The 25,023-nt window shown below is 41.9% G+C and overlaps 1 protein-coding gene across 1 annotated transcript in view; it reads left to right on the forward strand.

The window, feature by feature from the left end:
* Positions 1 to 25,023, forward strand: part of SCN8A (sodium voltage-gated channel alpha subunit 8) — a gene marked incomplete at its 5' end in the record, with an annotated part of 49,064 nt that overhangs the window by 8,189 nt on the left and 15,852 nt on the right. Inside the window, 18 exons of the mRNA XM_083880939.1 lie at positions 918 to 1,038; positions 2,988 to 3,075; positions 3,657 to 3,785; positions 6,332 to 6,423; positions 8,927 to 9,148; positions 9,505 to 9,568; positions 10,610 to 10,751; positions 11,435 to 11,641; positions 11,919 to 12,206; positions 13,758 to 14,117; positions 15,490 to 15,625; positions 17,504 to 17,742; positions 17,919 to 18,092; positions 18,823 to 19,179; positions 20,437 to 20,907; positions 22,057 to 22,174; positions 23,068 to 23,222; positions 24,492 to 24,665. Of these exons, the coding sequence (XP_083737065.1) occupies positions 918 to 1,038; positions 2,988 to 3,075; positions 3,657 to 3,785; positions 6,332 to 6,423; positions 8,927 to 9,148; positions 9,505 to 9,568; positions 10,610 to 10,751; positions 11,435 to 11,641; positions 11,919 to 12,206; positions 13,758 to 14,117; positions 15,490 to 15,625; positions 17,504 to 17,742; positions 17,919 to 18,092; positions 18,823 to 19,179; positions 20,437 to 20,907; positions 22,057 to 22,174; positions 23,068 to 23,222; positions 24,492 to 24,665 (3,537 nt within the window). The remainder of the gene's footprint in view (positions 1 to 917; positions 1,039 to 2,987; positions 3,076 to 3,656; positions 3,786 to 6,331; positions 6,424 to 8,926; positions 9,149 to 9,504; positions 9,569 to 10,609; positions 10,752 to 11,434; positions 11,642 to 11,918; positions 12,207 to 13,757; positions 14,118 to 15,489; positions 15,626 to 17,503; positions 17,743 to 17,918; positions 18,093 to 18,822; positions 19,180 to 20,436; positions 20,908 to 22,056; positions 22,175 to 23,067; positions 23,223 to 24,491; positions 24,666 to 25,023) is intronic.

A 25,023-nucleotide genomic window follows, 5' to 3' on the forward strand; every position in this document is an offset into this window, starting at 1 on the left:
CAAATTATTTCCTAATTCCAGTCTATTATAAGCAGTTTTTTTGGCCTATCAGCTTTATACCTTAGTTAATTATCTAAAATTATCCCTCGTGGGTCCTGCTACAACACATCTTTCATAAATTCTCCAGAATATCTGGTCTGTTTGCAAAGTCATAATTTGAAACTTGTTTCCAGTTCAGTTTCTCACTCAACAATCTCTGTCTTATCCTGTGGCCTTTTTAAATCAGAATATTTTATCTCAAAGTTTGCATAGAGATGTAAAAAAAACTATTTGAGCCTTCAGTCAGGTTTTGGGAATTCTTTATAAATCCTTTTCTCATAGTTGTGATTATTTAGAGAGGAGGGTCAGGCTGTGCTGTGGGTCAGGGCTGGTGCTCTGGGTGGGCTCAGCTGCCAAATTTCCTCCTCAAGGCTGGAATTGAGGTCCTTGGGAGTTTTTCATCCTTTAAAAAGAAATCAGGGGAACAGGAAAGAGGAGCTTGGGTGGGAGGTTTGGCTTCTGCCCTGGCTGAGGTTCCATAGCAGAAAATTTCATATTGATTTATATAAAACTTAATTTTAAACGTATTTAAGTTTATATAAAACAGAGAATTTATTGAATGGTGACATCAAATGCTGTTTATGTTTTCATATATGTTATATAGTATATAATATGTTGTATAGGATAGAAATAATACATGTTTGAGATATAAATAATGTATGTTTGGATGTTTGGAGTAGAATTATCCACAGTGTCCTGGTGGGTGATGCCTGTGGTGTGTTGTACCCTAAATGGAGCTTCATAAAGGAGATTATTTAAAAAAAAAAAAATCAGAAAATGTTATTTTTTTACCCTATAAGTTGTTTGTCTACTTTGCACAATTCTTGCTGTGATTTTCCTGCATTAACTCTCTCTCTCTTTTCTTTTTTTCTCTGCAGACCTTTGTAGTACTAAACAGAGGGAAAACACTCTTCCGATTTAGTGCCACACCTGCCTTGTACATTTTAAGTCCTTTTAATCTGTTTAGAAGAATAGCTATTAAAATTTTGATACATTCATATCCTTTTTTTTTATTACTGAGTTGTTACCTTTGCCTTTGTGTGTTCTCTTGAGGTTTTTTTTTTTTTCCTTGAAAATCTCTTACCTGTTGTCTTTTGTTCAGTTCATAACTATGAATGTCAGTCCTGCCCCTGGAGATGTGGGAAAATAGACAAAATCCAGATTTTTACTGGGTGAAAAAGCAGTTTTTTAGCCACATCCAATGGAGGGAAATTCTCCTTTATTTTCCCTGTTCTTCCCTCAGTGCACACACATGGATTTGATTTAAGGTTGTGCTTCATGTGAAGGCTTTAAGAGCTACTGAAATGGTTAAATTGAATTAATAGAATAAATTAACATCATAATAATAGAATAAATATAATAATGTACGATAATGTACAATAATATACAATAACATAATAATGTAGAATAAATTAATGTAATAAATGAAATAAATACTGAAATATTATATAGAATACAATAGAAACAAATAGAAATAAAATAAATAATAATAAATAGAATTATATAGAAATCAATAGAATTTATTATCTATTGAACAAGCCACAGCCACCTTGTCTCTAGTCAGACACTGAATAATTTCTTGCCCTTTTGGCATCTCTAAAACTTCCTCCTAATGGCAAAGCTCTTCCAAAACATCCCATTGCAGGGCTCGGGGAGCTTTGGGAGCTGATGGTGTTATTAGGAGAAAAAAATAATGTATTTTATTGACTAAGCTGCTTCACCCTGTTTATTTATTTATTTTTAGCAAATGGCTCTGAAATGGAAACACATCCACAGGGTTTAGAGGCTTCTGTAATCTCTCCCTTCCTGTGTCTCAGATGGAGGAAAAGCTTTTCCATCTTTTCAGGGTTGATTTGGGAATATTTTCTTTGGGCTCTGGGATGTTTCTCGTGGCCTTTTTTTCCCCTCCTGGATTTGCTGAGGGATGAAATTTCATCAGGCTCAGCCCAAGGTGCTGCTTGAGCCTCTCAGGTCTTGATCTGTTTGAGTCTCCTGGAAATAATTTTGGGAGTCCAACAGCTGGATTTCACCATTCTGCTATTAATTCAGCAGTTAAAATACAGGATATTAAAATATATAAATTATATACATTATATTAAATGTATATTATATATTATTGTATTTTTTATATATATTTAATTGTATTTTATATATATCTAATACAAAATATAATATATAATACATTAAACTATCTAAACAGCATATTAAAATATATAAATATTATATACAATACAGTGGATATAGCAAATAATTTGGGGAGTCCAACAGCTGGATTTCACCTCTCTGCTATTAATTCAGCAGTTAAAAATACAGGATATTAAAATATATAAATTATATACATTATATTAAATATATTATATATTGTTGTATTTTTTATATATATCTAATTGTATTTTATATATATCTAATACAAAAAATAAATATAATATATAATACATTAAACTATCTAGACAGCATATTAAAATATATAAATATTATATACAATACAGTGGATATAGCAAATAATTTGGGGAGTCCAACAGCTGGATTTCACCTCTCTGCTATTAATTCAGCAGTTAAAAATACAGGATATTAAAATATATAAATTATATACATTATATAAAATGTATATTATATATTGTTGTATTTTTTATATATATCTAATTGTATTTTATATATATCTAATACAAAATATAAATATAATATATAATACATTAAACTATCTAAACAGCATATTAAAATATATAAATATTATATACAATACAGTGGATATAGCATATAGATATTACATGCAATACAAAATATAAAAAATATAAATAATCTTATTTCCGTGACTAGTGGAAACATCTCAGCCCTTAGGGAGAACAGGCAGGAAATAATTGAATTTTCCTTCACTCAGTGACCTTTGGGGGCTTTTAGGGAATATAAAATCTCAGTGTGTCCCTTTGCTCCTTGACTCTGTCCCACAGTATTTAGCATGATCATTATGTGCACTATTTTGACCAACTGTGTATTCATGACTTTTAGTAACCCGCCAGAATGGTCCAAGAATGTGGAGTAAGTACAAATTTAAACCCCTTTAAATACTATTTAAACCTCCCCAAAATGCTGAGTTTGAGTTTCCTTGAGGACCCTGCTCCTCCCTTTGCTTTATTTTTTATTTTTATTTTTGCACCTTATTTTTTGGCGCTTTTTTATTTTCCACCGAAATTCTTCGTAATTCAATTTAATTCAATTACAACCTTTTTTTTGTTTGTTTTTTTTTGCACGAGCACCTTATTTTTTGACACTTTATTATTTTCCACCATAATTCAATTTAATTCAATTACAACCTTTTTTTTTGTTTGTTTTTTTTTGCACGAGCACCTTATTTTTTGACACTTTATTATTTTCCACCATAATTCAATTTAATTCAATTGCAACCTTTTTTTTTGTTTGGTTTTTTTTTTTGCACGAGCACCTTATTTTTTGGCGTTTTTTTATTTCCCACCATAATTCAATTTAATTCAATTACAACCTTTTTTTTTTGTTTTGTTTTTTCGTACGAGCACCTTATTTTTTGGCATTTTTTAAATTTTCCACCATAATTCAATTTAATTCAATTACAACCTTTTTTTTTTGGTTTTTTCCCACTCCAGGTACACATTCACCGGGATTTATACCTTCGAATCACTCGTGAAAATCATCGCCAGAGGTTTCTGTATAGATGGATTCACCTTCCTGAGGGATCCCTGGAACTGGCTGGATTTCAGTGTGATCATGATGGCGTAAGTCGTGGTCATTCCAGAGATTTGTGTCACTGGGGAGGGCACACCTGGAAAAAAAAGGAAAATTTAAATTAAATCCCCTTTCCCACTTGATTTTTGCCAAGGAGAATTTTAGCCTGATGAGATTTCAGCTCGAAGCTGCAACAGTGTGAAGTTAATGGAGCTGCTGCTGTAAAAAAAAAATAGGATTTTCTGAGTTTTGCTTTGATTAATACAAGATTTTAGGTGGTTCGTGCACCAGAGGGGCAGATCAATGTAAGAACCAAATATCTTTAAATTCCAGTTTCTACCACTCCTCCCCCCTTGGACAACTGGAGGTTGGACTGTGATTAACCCATTAATAACCTGTTAATTAGCAGTGGTTATTAACCCATTTCCCATGGAGCTGCAGTGCTAAATTCCTGATTTTTTTTTTTCCATATTGCCCTGAGCTGATCCTGGCTCAGATTTAGTCCTGCTGATGGAAAAGCTGTTTTTTGTCACTGGCACCCCGAATTGCTGATGGAAGAAATATTTTTTTGCCCTTTTACACTCATTTTTTGGAGTATTTTACATGGCATGGTTGGGCTCCCATATTCACCAAGGTCTGATGGAACAGAGATCACAGAGGAAAAGCTCAGGAGTTTCATTTCCAAGGGTTCAGAGCACTTGAGTTGAAGTCAAACACTTTAATCATATTTTGCTGGATTCTGCACCCAAGTTTGTTGAGTTTGCTGAGGTTTTTTTCCTACCTTTTAGTTGTTTATTTAAATGATACGCAAAGAGTTGAACATTGTCCATGAAAAACCAATAACCAGCAGCTCCCCAACATTTTGAGTTTTATTTCAGAGCAGTCAGGGATCCCACCTGGGAATTGGAAATTCCTGAATTTCTCCAGAAATTACCAAATATCAGCTTTAAAGGGCCCAGGGCATTAATGTCCTAAATCCCTCCCTGGTGTCTGTAACCCTCTCCTTTCCAGAGGCCAGGCTTTGCTCTGGTACAATCCTTTTTTTTTTGTGTCAAGGGCATTATTTAAACCACACTGAGTGTTTTTTTGAAGCTCTTGAGGCCTTTCTGCACCAGGAAAAACCTCGAATGTTGAGCATTTCTTTGCTTTTTCATACCAAGTTTCTCCCCAGGCAGCACAGAGGAAATATTCTCTGAGCTGGGGTAAAATAGAACCCTCTTACTTTGCCTCTTCTCCCGTGAGTATCTTGGGTTTATCCCAAAAAATAAAAAAATAGAGGAGAATCAAACCTTCCTGTGGCTCACAAGCAAACACAGTGAAGCATAAAGGATTAAAAATGGAGGATGCTAATTAAAATGAAGGATGCTAATTAAATTGAAGGATGTTAATCAAAGCAGAGGATGATTATGTTTTCTTAAAAACATGAAGTGAGGCGAATATACCTGAAACCCTTGATCTGAGGTGATGGTGCAGTCACGGAATCGTGGATTGGTTTGGGTTGGGAAGGACCTCAAAGCTCATCCAGTTCCAGCCCCTGCCATGGGCAGGGACACCTCCCAGTGTCCCAGGTTGCTCAGGGTGGTGTCAACCAAGTCTCCTCAAATATTTGGCACTTTTGCAATTGCCTTTTTCTGCAGGGATGGCAAAATTTCACGTTCTCCGTAGGACTGTGAGAAGTTTGGGGCACCACGATATCAAAAAAAAGATGTTTTTTAAAGGTCCGAAGCAGGGACAAGGGGATGAGGAAGGGTCTGGGGGAGAGGCTGAGGGCTCTGGGTCTGTTCAGCTGGAGGAGAGACTGAGGAGAGACTCCTTGGGGGCTGCAGCTTCATCCCGAGGGGCAGCTCTGATCTCTGCTCCCCGTGACAGGGACAGGACACAAGGGAACGGCTGGAGCTGGGTCAGGAGAGGGTTAGGAGGGATATCAGGGAAAGATTCTTCCCCCAGAGGGTTCAGGCACTGCCCAGGCCCCCCAGGGAATGGGCACAGAGCTCCAGAAGCATTTGGACACCACTCCCAGGCATCCCCAGGGTGGAATTTTTGGGATTTTTGTGCAGGACCAAGGGTTGGACTGGATGATTCTTGTAGGTCTTTCCCAACTCAGGCCACTCCACGACTCCAGGTGAGGATTTGGTACCCAACCAGGTACCTGGCCAAAGCTGCTTGAGGAGCAGAGAGACTTTAAACCACATTTTACCTCTGCAACTTTAATCTCCTTCCCTCCATCTCTCTCTTTCCAATGCCAATTCTGAAGCGTTGTTAAATCACAAGCTGCTTCCTGCAAGCAGACGGTTTGTGCAAAGGGAGGCGACCCCAACGGTGCCATTAACTCTGGTTTAATTCTGCAGGTATATAACAGAGTTTGTAAACCTAGGCAATGTTTCAGCTCTGCGCACTTTCAGGGTTCTGAGAGCTTTGAAAACTATTTCTGTAATTCCAGGTAAGGCGGCCCCGGTTGGTGTTTTAGCTGTCGGGTGACAGGCCCCCCCCTGTGAGTGATGTATTGCTTTTTGTCTGTTGGTTGGTGTTTTATTTTTTTGGTGTGTGTATTGTCATGGTGTTGTTTTTTTTTTGTGTGTGACCTCCCTCATTGCAGATATGTCACAGAGTTTGTGGACCTTGGGAATGTCTCAGCATTGAGAACTTTCAGAGTTCTCCGAGCTTTGAAAACTATCTCTGTAATTCCAGGTGAGAACCATTCAGCATTAAAGGCTGGGCTTGTGTGTGGCTCCTTTCTCTCTCTCTCCATATTTCCCCCTCTCCCCTCCTGCACTGCTCATTCTTTAGAAATGGCACTGGATGGGAATTTTTTTGGATGGGATTTGCAGTCTGTGTAACAAAGCAGTTTGAATTCAGAGCTCCTGGGCCATCAAATTCTGGGATGAACAGGCTGTTAGTTCATACTTTTCTGTCCCTTTTATGCACATTTCATACTGAAATTAAAGTCAGGCTTAAAAGTTTAATTCCAGATGAAAAGGATCAGGCTCAGGATCAGGGACTTGCCCTGTTATCATCAGTGTTTTTGGAGTTGTTTTAGCAATAATTTTGTAAAGCAGCAGAACAAACCCCAACTGAGATTATTAAAACCTTTTTGCCCATTTCCCAGTTTTCAGAACTGGATTTGTCAGGATCACCCTTCCCAAAGCTGCTTCTGGGCTTGTAATTCATCTGGGTGTCACATTTTGAGCCACCATGGTGACATTATGGACTGAGAATCACAGAATTCCAGTCTGGTTTGGGTTGGGAGGGACCTTAAAACTCATCTTGTTCCTTCCACCAGACCAGTTTAACTCACAGCTCTGTCCAGCCTGGCCTGGAACCCTTCCTGATCCTGAATTCTTGGACAGAAAAGCTTCATGCACGTGGTTTCTCAAAATTGCTCCCTAATTCTGAGGTCAAGCTCAGGGCTGAGGTCTTAGAGGCAACTCAGGCATCTCCAGCTTTTTGGTTTCCAGGTGCTCAACTTATTTTAAAATAACTCCTCGATGAGTTTTCGTCTCAGTTACTTTGTGGTTTATTCCCTCATCCATTTCCTGAGTGCTGGTTCTGCTTTTTCAAGCTGCCAGAGACCAGTTTTTAGTCTCAATTCCTTTGTGGGTTTTTTTTTTTTTGCTTCATCCATTCCCTAATACTGGAGTGCTGGTCCCTCCTTTCTCAGGCTGGCAGGGACCAGTTTTAGTTCTCAGTTCTTGTGTGTTTTTTTCCCTCATCCATTCCCTGACTGCTGGTTCTGCTTTCTCAGGCTGCCAGGGACCAGTTCTAATCTAAATTCCTTTGTGATTTTTTTTGCTCATCCATTCCCTGAGTGCTGGTTCTGCTTTCTCTGCCAGGGACCAGTTTTAGTCTCAGTTCCTTTGTGGTTTTTTTTTCCCCCCATCCATTCCCTGATACTGGAGTGGTGGTTCTGCTTTTTCAAGCTGTCAGAGACCGGTTTTAGTCTCAGTTCTTTTGTGGTTTTTTTCCCCCTCATCCATTCCCTGATACTGGTTCTACTTCCTCTGCCAGGGACCAGTTTTAATCTCAATTCCTTTGTATTTTTTTCCCTCATCCATTCCCTGATACTGGTTCTACTTTCTCTGCCAGGGACCAGTTTTAATCTCAATTCCTTTGTATTTTTTACCCCTCATCCATTCCCTGAGTGCTGGTTCTGCTTTCTCTGCCAGGGACCAGTTTTAATCTCAATTCCTTTGTATTTTTTTTCCCTCATCCATTCCCTGAGTGCTGGTTCTACTTCCTCTGTCAGGGACCGTTTTTAATCTCAATCCTTTGTATTTTTTTCCCCCTCACCCATTCCCTGAATGCTGCCTCTGCTTTCTCAGTCTGGCCAGGACCACAACCTGTGGATTTTTTAGGGCACATTTATCCCATCCCAGACTGCCAACCCCATCAGCTGTACCTGCCTGTACCTGTGCATGATGGTGATGATGATGATGATGATGATGCATCTGCTTTCCTTTGCACCCACTGAGAACATGCTGGAGTGATGTTCCTCCTGATCCTTTTTCCCTTCACATTTGGTGATATTTAAAAGCAGGAGATTTTTGGTTTAATTGCTGTCAGCAGTGGCTTTTGAGGAGTGGTTGTTATTCTCTTACCTTGCTCCAGAGGAGAAGCAGCAATGTTAAAAAAAAACCGAATTTTTGCCTGGTTTTTTGCTTTTTTTTTTTCTTAATTGTAGCAAGAGTGGATATGATGCAGCTTGGAGAGGAGCTGCATGCCTTGTGTTCCCCTGCAAGGGAGCAGAACAGTTTTGGATCATTCTCTCCACACAAATCAGGATTTAAGGAGTTTTATTTGAGCAGGAAAAACTCAAGATGTGGAGAGTTAAAGGTGTTTTATTGATCTCTGGGAGTTGTTGTAGCCCTGAATGTGCCTCATGAGGGGGTTTTGTGGCAGCAAATCCCAATTTTCTCCTCAAATTGTGGAGGGAAGTGATTCCCCACATTCCACACTCCTGCTGCAAGGCTCTGGCATTCTCAGGGACGAGAAAAAAAATCCCAAAATATTGGGATTTTGGCTTGTTCTGACCATTCCTTGCCTCCACCCCAAACATTGCACTGGCTGGAAAAACCAGGAACCTTCACCATTTATAACCACAAGTAGAATCATTCTAAGGTACTGTATTCACCTGGATTTTCAGCTTGTTTTCCTTCTGCCGGAGTGATTTCTAGTCTTGTTCCCTTCTCCACAGGCTTGAAGACCATCGTGGGTGCCCTCATCCAGTCTGTGAAGAAGTTGTCAGACGTGATGATCCTGACAGTTTTCTGTCTCAGTGTCTTTGCCCTCATTGGGCTCCAGCTGTTCATGGGCAATTTAAGGAACAAATGTGTGATTTGGCCAATTAATGTGAATGAGACTTTTCTGGATAATGGCTCCAGGGGCTTTGACTGGGAGGAATACACCAACAATATGTGTAGGTATTTCTTGCAGTGAGGTTTCCTAAAATCTCCTGGGATTTGGCTCAGGAAATCCAACAGGGCTCATCCTGTGCTGTGTCAGATTTTCACAGTAAAAACTCCACGTGTAGAAGTTTTTCAAGGCTTTTTTTTTTTTTTGTTTGAGCTGTTCCTAGTTGAATTCATCCTTTAAAATGGTTTAGATGTGCTCTTTTAGCTAAATAATCTGTCCAAAATATATATTTTTACTGATAAATTGCTCAAACAGTGGTTTTGGGAGTGGGTTTAAATGAAGGTTTTAATAGTGTTATAGTCTGTAAAATCCTCTAACTCTGCCTGGGTGTGGATATAATCTCTTCTTTTTCATCTTCAGCAAATTTTTACATCATTCCTGGCGCCCCTGACCCTTTGCTCTGTGGTAACAGCTCAGATGCAGGGTGAGTGTTGAGCTTCATTCACAATCAGTTGTCACTGATGTTGCCTAAAGCTGGGAATGTATTTGGAATTATTCCCTGTCACTTCCTCTCCTGGTTCTGGTGTTATTTCACCGGGTTTCAGATTTCTTTATCTAATTCTGAACCCATTGCTGATGCAGTGGAAGGGACGTTTTCCCCTGTCAGGCTACCAATGATTCCAGTGGCATCATTTCCCTCTGAATCCAATCTCAGGGATCATCAGAGGAGGGTGGCTGGAGGCTCAAAAATGAGAATTTACTTTGTGTTGTTGGTTTTCCACCAAAATCTTCAGCTCTGAAGACGCTTCTGTCCCAAGTTTTTGGGGGAAAAAGCTGCTCCTTGCAGCGTTCCTGCAGGACAGCAGGGATTTCCTTAAATCCCTGAAATCCCTGAAATCACTCTCCTTGTCTGCTGTTCTTAATTGATTGTTTGTTGGGAGAGTGGTGATAGTTTCCCACCACAACCTTCAGCTCTGAAAACGCTTCTGTCCCAAGTTTTGAGGGGAAAAAGCTGCTCCTTGCAGCGTTCCTGTAGGACAGCAGGGCTTTCCTGAAATCCCCAAAATCACTCCTTGTCTGTTGTCCTTAACTGATGTGGAAAGAGCTGCTGTTTGTTGGGGAGTGGTGACAGTTTTCCACCACAACCTTCAGCTCTGAAAACACTTCTGTCCCAAGTTTTGGGGGGAAAAAGCTGCTCCTTGCAGCGTTCCTGCAGGGCTTTGAAATCCCTGAAATCCTGAAATCACTCTCCTTCTCTGCTGTCCTTAACTGGTGTGGAAAGAGCTGCTGTTTGTTGGGAGAGTGGTGACACTTTTCCACCACAACCTTCAGCTCTGAAAATGTTTCTGTCCCAAGTTTTGGGGGAAAAAAGCTGCTCCTTGCAGCGTTCCTGTAGGACAGCAGGGCTTTGAAATCCCTGAAATCCTCTCCTTCTCTGCTGTCCTTCATTGATGTGGAAAGAGCTGCTGTTTGTTGGGAGAGTGAGCGTGCAGAGAGCCCTGACCTGACCTTTGTCCCTCCCCAGGCAATGTCCCGAGGGATACACCTGCATGAAGGCAGGAAGGAACCCCAACTACGGCTACACGAGCTTCGACACCTTCAGCTGGGCTTTCCTGGCTTTATTTCGCCTTATGACTCAGGATTTCTGGGAAAACTTGTATCAATTAGTGAGTAAACGCTTCCCTTCGGTGCTGTTGGAGAGTTTGGGGATAAAGCTGGGAAGGGAAGTGGTGGAAGCTTTGTTTTATTCCTTCTCTTGAGAAAAAGGAGTGCAAGTAAAGCTTCACAGTGAGTTTTTTTTTTAGGGGAGAGGGAGGAAAGGGACATTATCTATCAGCAGGTGTTGGACTTGAAATCCAGAAGGGATGGTGAGTCCAGCTGAGCTGGGAATTAATTCAGGAGGAACCTCAGCAGTGGCTGCAGGAGGCTGTGGGTGTTCAGCTCTGCTCACAGAGGGTGCTCAGGCTCTTTGGAGGGCAGAGAGTTTTCTCATGACCTGAGGCTGCTTTGGGGACCTTGCTGAAGCAGCTTTTCCTTGCTTTGGTTTGTTTTAAGGGTGTCTGAGCATTGGGTTTCACCCTGTACCTCTGAATCCTTTTCAGTTTGTGTCTGTTGGATGTTCCCTTAAGGGAGGAAGGTGGATGTCACCTTTTGTGCTCCCAGCTGAGGAATGTGCAGTGTCTCAGTGCTCTGCAGGGGAAAATGCTGAGCCGTGGAATATTCAGCACTGCTGGATTTTCTTAGAAACGTTCAGGTCAAGAAACGTGGGGTCAGCTGGTGCATCTCATGTCAGGGAAGCCTGAAGTCGTTTCCCTTTTACTTTTTTAATCCCTCTGCTGTTCTTTTCCAGACTTTACGAGCGGCAGGAAAAACCTACATGATCTTCTTCGTGCTGGTGATCTTTGTGGGCTCCTTCTACCTGGTGAATCTGATTTTGGCTGTGGTGGCCATGGCCTACGAGGAGCAGAACCAGGCCACGCTGGAGGAGGCAGAGCAGAAGGAGGCAGAATTCAAAGCCATGTTGGAGCAATTGAAAAAGCAACAGGAAGAAGCACAGGTGAGAGGAAAAAAAAAAAAGAAATTACTCGCTGTAAGGGTGGTGATGCTCTGGCCCAGGTTGCCAGAAAAGCTGATTTTACCACCTGCACAACTATAAAAATTCTATAAAAATAAACTATAAAAAAATTCTACCTGCAAGTTTCTTCCAAGGAGAGAATAAACATCTCAGCCCTACCCCAAAGTCTTTAACTCAGGTGCATTCAGCCAAACCCTTTGTTAAAGCAGAAAATGGAGCATTAATGGTGGAAAGATGTGATTTATTTGTCCTTCCTCAGGCTGCTGCCATGGTCACCTCGGCAGGGACGGTCTCTGAAGATGCTGTGGAAGATGATGGTGGGGGGAGGATGTCCAGGAGCTCCTCAGAGATTTCCAAGCTCAGCTCCAAGAGCGCCAAGGAGCGTCGGAACAGGAGGAAGAAGAGGAAGGACAAGGAGCTGTCGGAAGGAGATGAGAAGTGTGACAACGAGAAGGTGTTCAAGTCAGAATCTGAGGATGGCATGAGGAGGAAAGCGTTCAGGCTGCCAGATAACAGGCTGGGAAGGAAATTTTCCATCATGAACCAGGTAGTTTTCTCTTCCCTCACTAATGTTTGTGGTTGCTTGAGGTCAGGGTAACATTCTGCTTTAGATTCCTGTGGGCACCTCGAGGGATCTGGCCACTGTCCTAAACTGTTTTGGGTCAGGAGAACATTTAAAGCCCAAGTTTCTGACTCTCACACACACTTCCCCTGGCAGGAATTGTTCCTGAGGAATCCAACCAGGTAAAATCCTCCACAGAGACAGCTCAGCCAGCCAGGAGTGAGCAGCTCTCACAGTGAGGGGGCTGTGCAGGCCTGGAGAGGGAGGAAAACAGATGGAGAAGAGACCATTTATAAAAACCTGGAGTGCCAGGACAAGGGGGAATGAATTCCCAGTGCAGAGGACACAGTCAGATGGGATATTGGGAAAAAATTCCTCCTTGTGAGGATGAGGAGACCCTGGCACAGGGTGCCCAGAGAAGCTGTTGGACACGAAGGACTCCAAATAATTCAGTAGGCACAAGTGTAGAAAAATAAGGCTTTTTATTGTCTAATTCTTACTACCTTTTATAAGGTGTTCCAATACAGACTTAATATGATTGATGAATGGGAATGACACCTCTCTAATGCCATTGGTTAAACTAAAAAAGCAGCAAACACCCAGCTGGACAAAGATTTTTTTGAGAAAGTAGAGTTGTTTACCAAGATTGTTTCGAGAAAAAACTTCCCTAAGAAAACTTTTCCTTAGGAAAAATGTTAGCAGCTGCTAAGCAGGCTAAAATCCTCTCAGGCCCACAAGCTGTGGCTGCTCCATTCCTGGAAGTGCCCAAGGCCAGGCTGGACAGGACTTGGAGCAGCTTGAGGCAGTGGTTCCACCCCACAATGACAGGGAGTGGAGCCATACAAGGTCCCTTCCAAACCAAACCCTTCTGTCATTGTAGGAACTCACCCCAGCAGCACTTGGTGTCCATCTGTGGAGCTGAGAATTGCTGAGCTCTTCCCAAGGGAAACTTTTCAACAGTTTTTCTTTTTCCCAAAACAGCCTCATGTAAACAATATTCCTTTCCCGTAACAAGTATTTTTTTGCTGTTTCTCTTACTCAACCAATGGGAGAGGTGTCAGCCCTATGGACCAATAATGTGGTTTTTTAGCTCAGAATGTTATAAAAAGGCTGAATGAATTGTAAATAAAACTTTCTGATTTCTGCTGCCTTCTGACTGGAGTCAGGCACAATGCTGTTTTACACCACAACAACACAGGCTCGGAGCTTCAGAAGGCTGAAAATGACCCCTTTATTTTTGGGATGTGTCTCCCTTTTTATACTGTTCTCCACAGACCAATCTGATTGGTGAAACAAAGACAAACCTCTTTGATCACATTGGTCAGAGCAGAGGGACATCAAGAAGAAATCCTTCCTAGGGAAAGGAATATAAACAAAGTTGCAGTTACAAAAACATTTCTCCTGTTTACAGAAAAGAATTTCAAAAAACCAAAACACCCCAGGCACGAACCAGAGCTACATCGACCATCTTTATTTCACATCCTATTGTGACATCCACCCATCCTCACTCCATCCTTCCCCTTCTCTCCCCTCCAGTCTCTCCTCAGCATCCCGGGCTCCCCTTTCCTCTCGCGCCACAACAGCAAGAGCAGCATCTTCAGCTACAAGGGCCGTTTCCGCGACCCGGGCTCGGAGAACGAGTTCGCCGACGACGAGCACAGCACGGTGGAGGAGAGCGAGGGCAGGAGGGACTCCCTCTTCATCCCCATCCGGGGCCGCGACCGGCGCAGCAGCTACAGCGGCTACAGCGGCTACAGCGTGGGCAGCCGCTCCTCGCGCATCTTCCCCACCCTGCGCCGCAGCATCAAGAGGAACAGCACCGTGGACTGCAACGGTGTCGTCTCCCTCATCGGGGGGCCGCCCTCCAGCATGCCCGGGGGGCGCATCCTGCCCGAGGTAGGTGGTGAGGGAGGGTGTAGAGGAGATGTTCTGGTCTTTTTTGTGCTTTTCTTCTTCTTCTTTCTTCTTTATGAGCAGAGTGGGATCGTGGCGGGATGGTTTGGTTGGTCTGACTGTCAGTGATGGTGTCAGTGATGATAAACAGTCCAGGCTTCAGTGCCCATTTCCTTCTTTCTCAAACTCAACAATCCAACCTTCCACTGCCCCATTTCCTTCCCAGACTCAAGAATCTAAGCTTCAGTGCCTGTTTCCTCCCTTCCCAAACTCAATAATCCAGGCTTCAGTGCCCATTTCCTTCTGAAACTTATCAATGATAAACACCCCAAGCTTCCAGTGCCGGTTTCTTTCCTGCCCAAACTCAACAATGATACCCAATACTCAGCAATGAACCCCAAGCTTCCAGTGCCCCATTTCATTCCTTCCCAAACTCAACAACCTAAGGCTTCTACTGCCCCATTTCCTTCCTTCCTTCCCTAACTCATCAATGTTAAACACTCCAGGCTTCAGTGCCCGTTTCCTTCCTTCCCAAACTCAACAGTCCAAGCTTCCACTGCCCCATTTCCTTCCCAGACTCAACAATCTAAGCTTCAGTGCCCATTTCCTTCTCAAACTCAACACCCCAAGCTCCTACTGTCCCATTTCCTTCCTTCCCAAACTCAACAAGTCGCCTCCTTCCTCTCCAGATTGCTGGAAAAACAAAAAGGCTTGGAATTGAGTCCTTAGTTAAAGGACTGTTAATAGTAGGAACCTTGGTGTATGTTGGGGTGATTTATAGAGAACTGTTTAAAGCATGGGAATGGGAAAACCAACCCAAATTTTAAAGGTAGTTGTGAATGTTCTCCATAGTAAGATAAAATATTTGAGGATTAAAGGGAAATGCAAACAATTTTTTCACTCACTAAATTCGAGGGGCAGCTGTTAGTGAAGTAAGGAGTTTGTAAAATATACTTTTTTAATTGTTGAATTCTCCTGAGCTTCTTTTAGTCTAATTTTCATTTAGAGATTTTGAAATAAATATCAATACTGTCAAATTTTAAACCTTATTCGTTCGTGTGGCTCAGGTGAGGCTGGTGAGGAGTTCTCACTCTGACCAACAGGTCGTAAAGCTGCTGATGAAAGAGTCTGTTTGGTTCTAGTACAGAAAATAAATTACATTGTATGTAATTGGAAATGTTCTCTAAAATACAGTCTGTAATTTGTCTAAGGCTGCAGAAAAAAAGGAGTTGAGTTTTGGTTTGACCATTTATATATTGCAGGAAGGTGGGGAGGACAGAGGGATACACAGAATATGGAAATGCAGACTAAGTGCTGCATTTCTGGGAAAGAGAAAAGACTCAAGCCTGTATTAATCATCATCTGAATTTTTCAGGGCACCACGGAAATTGAAATCAGGAAGAAGCCTGGTGGGTCCCTTTTGGTCTCAATGGACCAGGTGAATGCATCCTATGGAAGGAAGGATCGGACCAACAGTGTCATGACTGGCTTGACCAACACCCTTGTTGAGGGTAGGTGTGATTCGGGGATTAAAAAATCCTTAAAAGGTGTGATTTTGGCTTTCCAGGGCCTAAAGGGGCTCCAAGACAACTGGGGACAGACCTTGGACAAAGGGCTGGAGGCACAGGACACAGGGAATGGCTTCTCACTGCCAGAGTTGGATGGGATGTTGGGAAGAAATTCTTCCCTCTGAGAGTGGGGTTGCCCAGAGAAGTTGCCTCATTCCTAGAAGTGTCCAGGGACAGGTTGGGCAAGGCTTGGAGCAACCTGGGCTAGTGGAATTCAGCTCCCCCAGCTTTAGAGCAGAATCAGAATCATTAGGTTGGAAGAGATTATCAAGGATTATCAAGTCCAACCCAGCCCTAACCTCAACTAAACCATGGCACCAAGTGCCACATCCAGTCTTCACGCATGGGTTTACCTAAATCTGATTCTTTTAGATCTTTATCAATAAAGAAATATTTATTAGACTTTATTTGGGTTTTGCACCCTGAGTTGCACAGAGGTGGAGGTGCAGGCAGCAAAGAGCTGTAACTTCACAATAAAAAGAATGCAGTGTAGAGATCAGAGGAGTTAGGCAGTGTCAGGTATGGATGTTCTGCCTTCTGTCATCTCCCCAGCACTGGAGAGACTTTCCTTTGCTCCAGTTTGTGGGAGAGGAGGATTGGAGCTGCAATGTGACAGCTGTCAGAAGAGAAAGGGGCTGGTGGGAACTCTGGAATGGACAGCACATGGAGATGAGATTTCCCAATATGTTATGCAGGAGCCAGCAAGAATTCGTGAACAGCAGCCACATGCGGTTGGTGATCTCAAATTCCTGCTGTCTCCTGCAATAAAATTGTATGAAAACTGAAATATACTTAGAAACAGAGCAGGGTTTTGCTGCCGCTCCCCTCCTGCGCAAACGCCTACGGGCTCCAGTGCCATGGGCCTCTTTTTAACTTCAGAAATTCCAAGGCAACTAAATACTAAGCAACCAGGGAACCAATGGGAAGGTGAGCACAGTGGTCTTTTCCCTTCCCATAAAAAAATAAAAGGTGAGGGTGCACAGCTGCATGGACTGACTGGAACCAGCAAGTCAATAAATGTGGGCAACTCCTCATTTGTGGTTTGTTTTTTTTTTTCCCCCTAAGCACTTGAGATAAGCCAGTGTAAAAAAAAAAAAAAAAAAAATTAAAAAATAGACCCAGCATTTCTGTGTTTGATTTCTGTAAATGGATGTAGTTACTCTTAATCAGGTTATTCCTGTTGAAAATCCTTCGCAGCATTATGTCATCTCTTTCCTCTTTTAGAGCGTGTCTGTGCTCAGCACAGAATTCATCTCAGTTATTTAAAAACTGGCACCAAAGGCAGTTTGGAAATCTGTAACTTTGGTTTTAACTGTTTTACCTTGATCAGTTCCGAGTTAAATATAGCCCCTCATTTGGAATAATTTGCATTGAATTATCCTGGTGGGGCTGGAGCACAGAACTGCAGTTGTGGTGACCTGGTGCAGGTGTTGTGTAGGGACAAAGGAGAAGTCATGAATCTCAGTAATAAAATAATGAAATCCAAGAATCCTTGAGGTTGGAAAAGAGCTCCCAGGTCATTTGATCTAACCTGTGGCCAATCCCCGTGGTGTCACCCAGCCCAGAGCACTCAGTGCCACATCCTTGGACATTCCTTGGACACCTCCAGGGGATGGGGATTCCAAACCTCCCTGGGCAGCCCCTTCCAAAGCCTGACCACCCTTTGCATGAAGAATTTCTTCCTGATGTCCAGCCTGCCCACAGACTTGACCCAGCTCTTCTCTCGTGTCACCTCCGTGGCCATTTTCACAAAGTTGACAGTTCTGTGATCCTTCATCCTCAGAGGTGAAGCCTGACCTCTGTTTCATTTTGTTCCTGCAGAGCTGGAAGAGTCCCAGAGGAAATGTCCCCCTTGCTGGTACAAATTTGCCAACACCTTCCTCATCTGGGAGTGCCACCCATACTGGATGAAGCTGAAGGAGATCGTGAACTTAATTGTCATGGATCCTTTTGTGGACTTGGCCATCACCATCTGCATCGTGCTGAACACGCTGTTCATGGCCATGGAGCACCACCCCATGACCCCTGAGTTTGAGCACGTCCTCTCTGTAGGAAATCTGGTAAGAGAGCTGTGCTAAATCCTCCCCACAGACCTGCTCCTGCTGGGATCCCTGCCTTGTTGATGTGGGCTTGGATTTAGAATCAGTTTCGTTATCAAGACTTTGCCTGCAGATCAGAAAAGAAGCCAAAAATAACCCTTTTCTTGTTCTTTGTCTGTCTCTCCTCCCCACTCCAGGTTTTCACTGGGATTTTCACGGCAGAAATGTTCCTGAAGCTCATTGCAATGGATCCATACTATTATTTTCAAGAGGGCTGGAACATCTTTGATGGGTTTATTGTCTCCCTCAGTTTAATGGAGCTGAGTCTGGCAGATGTGGAAGGACTTTCCGTGCTGCGATCTTTCCGATTGGTATTCCATCTTCCAGCTCTTTTTCAGTGGTTTTGTTATCGTGGAGCTACTACAGAGCTTAGAATCACAGAATCACGAATATCCTAAATTGGAAGGGAGCCACAGGGAGCATCCAGTGCAGCTCGTGGCCCTGCACAGACACCCCAACAATCCCACCCTGTGCCTCAGAGCATTGTCCAAAAATCCTTTGAGCTCTGGCAACCCTGGTGACCATTCCCTGGGGAGCCTTTTCAGTGCCCAGCCAGGGGAAAAACCTTTTCCTGATATCAAGCCTTTCCCTCCCCTGACACAGCTCCAGCTGTTCCTCTCACATAAGGAATTTTTCCCACTTAGGGAAAGGGAAGTAATTTTTCCCACAGGACAAGGGAAGACCCCCTTTTGTCTGGCTTTGGGGAGGACAGAGATGGAGTGGTGCCATTTTTTATGGCCTTTTCTTTCTTCATGTCTGCTCTTTACGAGATCTGAGCAGCAGCTTGTTGCATTTGGGCAGGGAAGGGTGACTTTTCCTTTGGGAAAGGGAGATCAGCATGTGGGGAATAAGTACAAAATACTCCAGCTCAAATTTCCAGAAAGGTTGAGCATTCTCTGCTCCCTGTAACCTCAGTAGCAGAAGCATGAACTTTATGTAAAATACAAGATGGTGGTTGTTGTTTAGGAACAAAGGAACGAGATTTATTTTTCTCTTTGTTCAAGGTTCATCTGTTTTGTTCTGGTTTCTTTTTTTTTGTAGCTGAGAGTCTTCAAACTGGCCAAGTCCTGGCCCACTCTGAACATGCTGATAAAAATCATTGGTAACTCAGTGGGTGCCTTGGGGAATTTGACCTTGGTGCTGGCCATCATCGTGTTCATCTTCGCCGTGGTGGGGATGCAGCTCTTTGGCAAAAGCTACAAGGAGTGTGTCTGCAAGATCAATCCGGAGTGTGAGCTACCCCGCTGGCACATGCACGATTTCTTCCACTCCTTCCTTATTGTCTTCCGTGTGTTGTGTGGGGAGTGGATTGAGACCATGTGGGATTGTATGGAAGTGGCGGGACAGGCCATGTGCTTGATTGTCTTCATGATGGTCATGGTCATCGGAAATTTAGTGGTCAGTAAATGGTTACCTGATGGGCTTTCTTGGTTTTTGCCTCTTGGGGTTGGGGTAGGACTCGGGGGAGACCCCAGGATTGAGGGAGTGATGGTTTTGTGAGTTTCTGTTCCTGCTCTGTGGAGATTCCTCTTGGCCTTTGATAGTCCCACAAATTTTGGTTGTACAACGTTCAAGACATCCTTTGCTCCATGAGAACCTCAGTCACCCATAATTAAAAGCATTTTGCAATAAAAGCTTCAGTCAAAGGGGACAAACCTGCACCTGAGCTGAGGGGAAAAGAAGCAAAACCTGCCGTTTTAACTGGCAGAAAATGAAATAATTTGGTGCACAAGAGAAGGTCCTGAAGGGTTAAAATGAGGATGGAGATTTCTTCTAAAAAACCTGCCCACTGGCTCAGTCATGAGGTGCAGCTGCTGTGTGCAGGAAAGGGCTGTGAAACTGCACGGCCCTGCAGTGTGGGAGGTTGGACCCACATCATGATGCCTCTCCTTTCTGGCCTTAAATTTGAAATTTTAAAATTTAAATTTTTCCTTAAACGAAGGAAAGTCTGGGGTGGAAAATGTCAGCAAGAATGAAGACACATGAACAGTGGCCATTCTTCAAAGTTGTTGTGAGCTCTTTCTGAGAGGTCCTGTCTTGGCCAAAGGGTTTTGATAAAATAAGTCTTGGGGATGGTCACTAAATGTGGGTGAGGAAATAGAGCTGGGAGTGATCACTCAAAATGCCAAGATTTTCCCCATTTTCTATGAGGCAGAGATGAGATTAAATCAGGCTGAATTTAAATCCCTTGGGGATTAAATCCCTCTCTGACATCTGCAAGGGGCTCAATCCAGGGACCCCTGAACCTGCACTGGACCCCTGGGACTCCTCAGAGCCTCGTGCTGCACCAGGGACCCTGTTCAGGGAACTTTTTGCAGCATCAGGGCCTCATACCTTGAACCTTGTGCAGCTTGGATGAGTTTGTGGGACAGCAGAGCTGATTTTGGAGACAGCTCTGCAGCATCAGGGTCTCATACATTGAACCTTGAGCACCTGAATGAGTTTGTGGGAGCCCAGAGCTGGTTTTGGGGACAGCTCTGCAGCATCAGGGCCTCATACCTTTAACCTTGAGCACCTGGATGAGTTTGTGAGACACCAGGGCTGGTTTTGGAGACAACTCTGCAGCATCAGCAGGGCTCAGGTGCCGAGTAGCTTTGGGAAACACCCAAAACCCTCTCTTTGTGTGTCAGCCCAGCATCACCTCTTCCCTTCCAGGTGCTGAACCTGTTCCTGGCCTTGCTGCTGAGCTCCTTCAGCGCGGACAACCTGGCGGCCACGGACGACGACGGGGAGATGAACAACCTGCAGATCTCGGTGATCCGCATCAAGAAGGGCATCGCCTGGACCAAGGCCAAGGTGCGGGAGTTCATGCAGGCTCACTTCAAGCAGAGGGAAGCAGACGAGGTGAAACCCTTGGACGAGCTGTACGACAAGAAGGTGAACTGCATCGCCAACCACACCGGGGCCGACATCAACAGGGACATCGACTTCCTGAAGAACGGCAACGGCACCACCAGCGGCATCGGGAGCAGCGTGGAGAAGTACATCATCGACGAGGACCACATGTCCTTCATCAACAACCCCAACCTCACCGTGCGTGTCCCCATCGCCGTGGGTGAGTCGGACTTTGAGAACCTCAACACGGAGGATTTCAGCAGCGACACGGACCCCGACGGCAGCAAAGAGGTGAAGGATGGGGCTGTAGGGCACAAAAAGGGCTCCAAAATATTTCAGAAGGCAAAGAGTATAGAAAAAGAAGGCTTTATTTTCTAATTTTTACTTTCTTTACTTTACTTCTACTTTAATTTTACTTCTACTTTAATTTTACTTCTTTACTTTAATCCTACTTTTTATAGGGTGTTGTGATATAGACTTAATGTGATCAGTGAATAGGAATGACACTTTTTAATCCCATTAATTAACTAATGGGACACAAAAGAAAGGCTCCCAAATATTTCAGATGGCAAAGAGCGTAGAAAAATAAGGCTTTTTTTTTCTAATTTTTACTTTCTTTACTTTAATCCTACCTATATATTATTCTATAATAATAATACAGATATTTTATATAATATTATAATATAGATAATATTATATATCATTTATTATTATATCATAATAAACATCTGAGTCCCAACAAGAAACACCATCTCACCCATTTAATCCCAACTCTGGGAGAAGTTAAAAGTGACAGGGTGGAGTGCTGAAAATTCATTCAAGTTGTTTTAATTCCCCTGTGAGTGTCTGGAAACCTCTTGGCAGGGAGAACTGTGCAGTTCCAGCACTAAACTTATGTTTGTGTTGGTGATGTTGTCTTTGCACTTGAAGCAGAAATTTCTTGTGCTAAGGAGCGCTAAAGAAAGCCACAAATATTATATATAGATAATATTTAATTTATATTATATTATATTATGTTATACTATATTAATATATAGTATATATTTAATATAATATATACAATATTATATATAATATATATAATATATAAAACAAATATATAATAATATTATATATATTATATATATAATATATATAAAATATATAAAATAAAATACATAATTATATATATATAATCATAGAATGGCCTGATTTGAAAGGAACCTTAAAGATCATCTGGTTCCAACCCCTTCCATGGACACATTTTATAATAAATAATAATAACAATAAATATTTCATCCTCTCTGCCCTGTTAACATGAGGCATAAGCTGGGTCAGGATCTCAATGATTAAACTGAAATAACGACTTTGATGACAATAAACGTGCTGAATAAATGGCTGAGTCGTGGTCAAGCTTATTGGGAATTGATTATTGATTGGATTGGGGGTTTTGTGTTGCAGAAACTGGACGAGACCAGCTCCTCTGAGGGCAGCACCATTGATATAAAACCTGAAGTGGAGGAAGTCCCTGTGGAGGCACCTGAGGAGTACCTGGACCCCGATGCCTGTTTCACAGAAGGTGAGAAAGGACTGAAAAAAGAGATTTTTGGGGATGTTCTGGGGGCCTCTCTGCTCTGAGCTCACCTCAGGGTTAGGTCTGCCTGGATCAGGGCTGGCTCTTGGCTTAGCTCAAGGTTTTTCTTGGATGCTGGTGCACTAAAATCAGAGGAATTTGCACAATGAAGCTCTCAGAGATGCAGCTGCCACTGCTGGGGTGCCAATCACAGCATCATTCAATAATTTGTGTTGGGAAGGGACCTTAAAACTCATCCAAATTTACCCCCTGCCACGGGCAGGGTCATCTCCAACTGTCCCAGGTCACTCCAAGCCTTGTCCAACCTCACCTTGGACATTTCCAGGGATCCAGGGGCAGCCACAGCTTCTCTGGACACCCTCACAGGGGGGAATTTCTAAATCTCTAAAGAATTAGAAATAAGAATTTCTAATTTCTAAAGAATTAGAGATGACCTGTAGCAGAACAAGCTGATTTTTTTGTGCTGATGATGCCTGAAGTGCTTAGAAGCTGAAGTATTTTTCCTTTCCTGTGACTGGCCTCGATGTCTTCCTGGAGCTGATCTGTTATAGGAATTCCCATGGCAAAGATGCTTTAAATGGTTCAAGGTTATTTTATCAGCAAGTTTTCCATTTGTCTCCTCAAGGGCACGGACCTCACCAAATAGAACGAGCTGATCTGTTCCCAAATTTATGTTAATTCTGGTTACAGGCACAAAAGGGGCAAAAAAACCCCCTAAAACCCTCAATAATACAAAAATTTAAACTCACATTAAAATTTACTCAGCTTGGTTCTTATTGGTGACATCCAAACTGCTTCTAGACAGTGAGAATTTAATTTTTTTTCACCTGAAATCCTGTTTTTTCCCCTGAGTGAAGTGTGCCCTGTCCCTGTTGCAGGTTGTATGCAGCGCTGCAAGTGTTGTCAGGTCAATATTGAGGAGGGGCTGGGAAAATCGTGGTGGACCTTGAGGAAAACTTGTTTCCTGATTGTGGAGCACAATTGGTTTGAGACTTTTATCATCTTTATGATCCTGCTGAGCAGTGGTGCTCTGGTGAGTAAAATGTGTGTGGTCCAGAGGTCTTGGGCTCAAGGAAATTTAATTGTGTGCAGGAAATTTTGGGGAAAAAAAAAAGGCAAACTTTGGGAATTCCTATCTGGAAAAGAGCACAACTCCTTCGTGGTACTGTAAAATAAGCTTTAATTAATGTTTTTAGTTTAGTTTAAATTAAGAACAAAGCCTTCAAACCTGGGTTTTGATCCTAGTTTGAGTAGAAATGTGAGGATCTGGGGAAAAGTCAGCCTGTTCTATGTCTGATTTCACAGAATCACAAAATTCCAAAAGCCCTCCAACACCATCAGGTCCAACCCGTGACTGAAACAGAATTGATTTTCTATGTTTAATTTATATATTTTATGTAAAAATATTTATATAAATATATATATATATATTCAACTTACCTATAACTGTATATTGACCTCGCCTCAGTATCATTTGAAGCTCATGGAATAACTAGGAAATAAATTCCATATATAAATATATATATAATTTTTTAAAAAAATAATTTTTAAAAATTATATATATAAAATAAATATTTAACTTATCTATTACTGTATATTGACCTCACCTCAGTATCATTTGAAGCTCCTGGAATAACTGGGGAATAAATCCCATATATAAATTATATATATATATAAAATAAATATTTAACTTATCTATAACTGTATATTGACCTCACCTCAGTATCATTTGAAGCTCCTGGAATAACTGGGGAATAAATCCCATATATCAATTTTATGTATTTTTATATATATATATATATACACACATATATATACACATACATATACATATACATACATACACATATATATATATATATATATATAAAAAAAATATTTAACTTATGTATAACTATATATTGACCACACCTCAGTATCATTTGAAGCTCCTGGAATAACTGGGGAATAAATCCCAAATATGAATTTTATGTATTTTTTTATATATATATATATATATATATACATACATATACATACACATACACACATACATATATATATATATATATATATATATATATGTATAAAATAAATATTTAACTTATGTATAACTATATATTGACCACATCTCAGTATCATTTGAAGCTCCTGGAATAACTGGAGAATAAATCCCATATAAAAATTATATATATATAAAAAATAAATATTTAACTTATCTATAACTATATATTGACCACACCTCAGTACCATTTGAAGCTCCTGGAATAACTGGGGGAATAAACTCCACACAATGACACAAATACCCGGTTATATTTCCCAGGCTTTTGAGGACATTTACATCGAGCAGAGGAAAACCATCAGGACCATCCTGGAATACGCAGACAAGGTGTTCACCTACATTTTCATCCTGGAGATGCTGCTGAAGTGGTGTGCCTATGGATTTGTCAAGTTCTTCACCAACGCCTGGTGCTGGCTGGATTTCCTCATCGTGGCTGTATGTATCCTCTCCTCCTTATTTCTACTTGGAAAAAAAAAAATGTGCTTGAAAAAAAAAAAAAATGCTCTTCCTCACATCTCTTTAACCAGACTATAAGATTTAACAATCCCAGATAAATCTGTGAGTTCCCAAATCAAAGATGGATAAAACCTTTCGGGTTTTTGCTGTTGCAGCTTGTGGGATTTTTTTGCCCTGCAGGGACCAAGGAGGAATTTCCAGGCTTTGACTCTTCTGCTCTGCTGAAAAAATAAGAATTTTCTAGGAGATCTGTCCTGTTACCAGTGGGAAAGGTGTGGCAGATGTGTGGCATCCCTTGGTGATATTTTGAGGAGTTTATTACGTTCTCTGTGATGGT

The sequence above is a fragment of the Zosterops lateralis genome, assembly GCF_965231275.1.
Source record: "Zosterops lateralis genome assembly, chromosome: 32".
Lineage (NCBI taxonomy): Eukaryota > Metazoa > Chordata > Aves > Passeriformes > Zosteropidae > Zosterops > Zosterops lateralis.